At 45.9% G+C, this 3,618-nt stretch overlaps 1 protein-coding gene across 1 annotated transcript; it reads left to right on the top strand.

Moving 5' to 3' along the window:
- The first annotated feature begins 639 nt into the window (after positions 1-639).
- Positions 640-3,219, top strand: LOC119288628. The gene is made up of 3 exons (XM_037568210.1): positions 640-1,425; positions 1,538-1,684; positions 2,390-3,219. The coding sequence occupies exons 1-3, from the start codon at positions 1,342-1,344 to the stop codon at positions 2,906-2,908; spliced, it is 750 nt and encodes a 249-aa protein (XP_037424107.1). The 5' UTR covers positions 640-1,341; the 3' UTR covers positions 2,909-3,219.
- Positions 3,220-3,618: the final 399 nt, after the last annotated feature.

The following is a 3,618-nucleotide window of genomic DNA, read 5'->3' as shown; positions in this document are numbered from 1 at the left end:
ATGTAATCCTCGTCCCGAACCTTCTCTCCCTCTTATCCCCGGCACCATGGCTGGCCAACCTTCGCTCCTCGGAGCTGTAACCCCAACCGTGTCACATTCATCGGTCTTAGGACCGGTTCCAGTCCTAGCACATGACAATCTGATACTCTATATATTTTGGTTTGGAATCTGATCAGAAAACCTGCCCAAACTGATTTCATGGACGCCAATTGGTTCAGAAACCGCTATGCTGCTCGTGTTACTAGCATATATAGCAATACTCGAGTCTGAGAAAGAAAGAGCAACCAAACTTGTGTTGGGCTTTCATGCATGGTTGCAGTTTTTGGAGCTCAAACTCAGTTCGAGTCGAACCCTGTAGCAGAATCCGTCGCATATTTTCACGGTGCGGCCGTCGGTCCGTGATCCAACGACGTTCAAGAGTGAAAGCTCCATACGTCCATGGCCCCAGGGGACATTGCGGGTAAACTGAGCAGTGAGAGGCGTGGAGCTTCTAGCCAGGCCGACTGCTCCGCAACGCTGCCATTCCAGCCTACCTTTGGTCGCTTGCCTGCACAGCACAGCACAGCGCAGCACGGCGACGGGGCCTCATCACGTGGCGCCGCTTCGGAGAGACCTACCACGTACTCCGTCGTCAGGAGCCTTGTTTGTTTCGCTCCACAGCGGTCAATGTCTAGCTAGCCAGCAGCGGTACTGCCGGCGCAAGCGACACGAAAACGACGAAGACGGCTAGGCTAGGCCACACGATCCGTTCGAGCATTCTATGCCCCGCGAAATACTACACTAAATGTAAAGTACCCGGGCGTTGTTGTACTACTCCCTCCGTTCCAAAATATGGCCACGATTCGTTCGACCGTTCTATGGTGAAAATCTGGCCATTTTTTTAAAACTTCAACTCAGAATGACCCAGTCTGAAAATATTTCACAAACTGGTCCCTTGTCGCATGATGCCCGGGACTGGGGATGGCGCCCTAACCCGGGGCGTCATGCTATCTAGCAGAGTTAATTACACGATAGTACCACAATTGGGGCCGTGGTGGCGAATTGGTACCAGTTTTGAAAAATTTTACGTGTCAGTACCATGTTTGGACCGAACCGTTGCAAATCGGGCTAAACTTTGTATTTGTACGTATTGACGCTGGAACTGACCGCCCGGGCCCGCGCGTCAGATGCCACGCTGGCGAATCGGCACGCGCCCGCTCGCTCGATAGGTGCGGTCCGGCTCGAACCGGACCGGCCCGTGCTCCACTCTGTTCCTCCTCGCTCCTGCCTCCCTCCTTGCTCCTCTCTCGTCGCCCTCGTCACCGCCGGCAGCTTTGCCGGAGCGGAGCGCCGCCGCCCGCCATGGTTTTCGAAGACGAAAGCAGTGAGGACACGTCCAGCCTGCCGTACATGCACTCGACCTCATCCACGGACGGGCTTAACCAGGTGATTTTCCTTGAGCTAGGTCTAGGGTTAGGGTTTCAGATTTGGGGCTTTTTGATTTGGTTGATTTCGCTGGGCTTTGATTTGGGCATTTTGATTGTACGAGCTTCGGCAGGTCCCTTTCAGCGTTGAAGATCCAGATTACCAGGGGCTTGAGCTGGAAACGATGTCGCCATGTGAGAAGCACGGCAAGGCATCTGAGAGGCTTGTCGCATTTGAAGGAACAGACACAGGGAGAAGGTTCCTAGCATGTGCAGAGCCGGTATGAATTCTATGCTGATAGTGGGATATTATATATAGGTTGATAGTGTCATATTATTGTTGGTTTGACAGTGCCATATTGAACATGAGTGAACATGAGTACAAGGCCTGATTATTAAGGGCATATTCATTTTTGCAACAACAGTAGCTTGTGTAGTTTAATGACAGTGGTACTGTTATTTTGCAGTGGCATTGTTCTTGCTATCATGTGAAATAATCAGTTTGAGGTTTCTACAGGTTTACTGTTGCTGTTGTGGCATTTTTATGTAGTAGAATGGAGTACTCAGTTGAATGACAGTGCTACTGTTAATTATGTTCCTGTTATTTTTGGTCCTGTTTGGAACTAAATATTGAGTGAACTGTAACTCTTATGTTGGGATGGACCTGCTGTTATGTATCTAATTACTTGAAATATCCAGTTGAATGGATAGTATGTACTGCATATGCTTTGGCAGTTCACCAAATTTGCAGTTTGAGATTGCTCTCTCTTGTTTTGTAGCTGATTAACAAAATCTAGTTCAAAGTTGTAGCTGAGTGGTGCTGTAATTTGTCATGTTGTTATTTAGTGGGTAGGTACATCTCAATTACTAGTGTAGCTTAGTGGTGCTATTATTACCAATGTACAGTGTTATTGCTTTGCACTAGTTATTTACCTGTGCTTCTGAAGTAACATGTTTATTTTTTTTATCTTTTTGCCTTTTTGCAGGAAGGGCAGAATTGTGGGTTTGTTGAATGGGTTGATCACCAGTGGCCCCCAACAATGCAAAATGCATTGTTGAAGCTGTGGGCCATGGTTGAAGATAGCAAGAGTGCTAGGGTGAATGATAATCTTGAAAGTTCTTTCACTATCCACCATCTGACAGAAGAGAAGAACAAGCTGGAGGCCAACTATGACAAGTTAGTCCAAGATGTGCATCAACTTATGAGCTTCCAGGAGGACAGGGTGGTGGATTTCAGATATCTGCAGGATAACCTTACATATCAGCAGCAATGCAGAAGTGAACTGGTGGCTGATATGAAGGCACAGATGGCAAAGAAAGATGCAGAGTTTGAGAAGCTTAAGCAGAATTATGAAGTGCTACTGAACCTGACAAGAGCACAAGCAACAGTCATCCAGAACTTGAAGTTGAGGCATATTAAAGACAAGCAATTGCTTAGTGAAGATAAGATGAACTTGGAGTTGAAGAATGCAGAGCTCACAAAGTCTGAGGAGAAGCTCACCTAAGAGAAGCTATAGTTGAAGCTTCAGATTGCTGAGCTGATGAAGGCAGAGGAGAAGCTGAAGGAGAAGATCAAGGGGATCCAGGCCATCTTAGAGAAGTGAAGAAAATGAATATGAGACTAGTGGGTAATGCTGACCTTTTGGGCATGATGGTTGTGTAGTGTATGGCTCTACTAATTGTGAACTATGTCTGTGTATATATGTAGTAGATATGCTTTTCATCCTTTTGTCAGAAAAGGATGAACTATGCATTTAAACTCAAACTCCACTATGTATTTGTGATGGACCTGCTGTGTACCCTATAATATGTTGAACTCCAGTAAGTATTGTGTGTTATGTTGGCTAGACTTGAAATGATGATATATCATGCATTGGAAGATGGATCAGATATTCTGTGCTATGAGATGTAGACTAAAAGTTATGATTTCTCTTGCAATAGGTTTTATATTTTTATATTAGATGATTATGTTAGCATTGGAAGACTATTTGATGGTTATGTTAGCACTGGAATATTATATGGTTATGTTATATCATGCATTGGAAGCCCATGTTGGTTAGGTTAAGTTGGTTCCGTCGACCCCTAGCCACCGTAAACCCTAATGGTTAGATTAAGGTGGTTTCGTCGACCCCGAGCCACCGTAAACCATCATGGTTAGGTTAAGTTGGTTTCGTCGACCCCTAGCCACCATAAACCCTAATGGTTAGGTTAAGGT

Source organism: Triticum dicoccoides, chromosome 4A (genome assembly GCF_002162155.2).
Source record: "Triticum dicoccoides isolate Atlit2015 ecotype Zavitan chromosome 4A, WEW_v2.0, whole genome shotgun sequence".
NCBI classification, from domain to species: Eukaryota; Viridiplantae; Streptophyta; class Magnoliopsida; order Poales; family Poaceae; genus Triticum; species Triticum dicoccoides.
The sequence above is the reverse complement of the archived record's forward strand: the minus strand, read 5'-3'. Positions and strand labels throughout refer to the sequence as shown.

What these genes read in the sequence shown, in the direction of transcription:
- LOC119288628 (XM_037568210.1), top strand. Translation starts at nt 1,342, where the DNA reads ATGGTTTTCGAAGACGAAAGCAGTGAGGACACGTCCAGCCTGCCGTAC. An exon ending in CCACGGACGGGCTTAACCAG is followed by an intron (nt 1,426 to 1,537) that starts GTGATTTTCCTT and finishes GAGCTTCGGCAG; the next exon opens with GTCCCTTTCAGCGTTGAAGA. An exon ending in TCCTAGCATGTGCAGAGCCG is followed by an intron (nt 1,685 to 2,389) that starts GTATGAATTCTA and finishes GCCTTTTTGCAG; the next exon opens with GAAGGGCAGAATTGTGGGTT.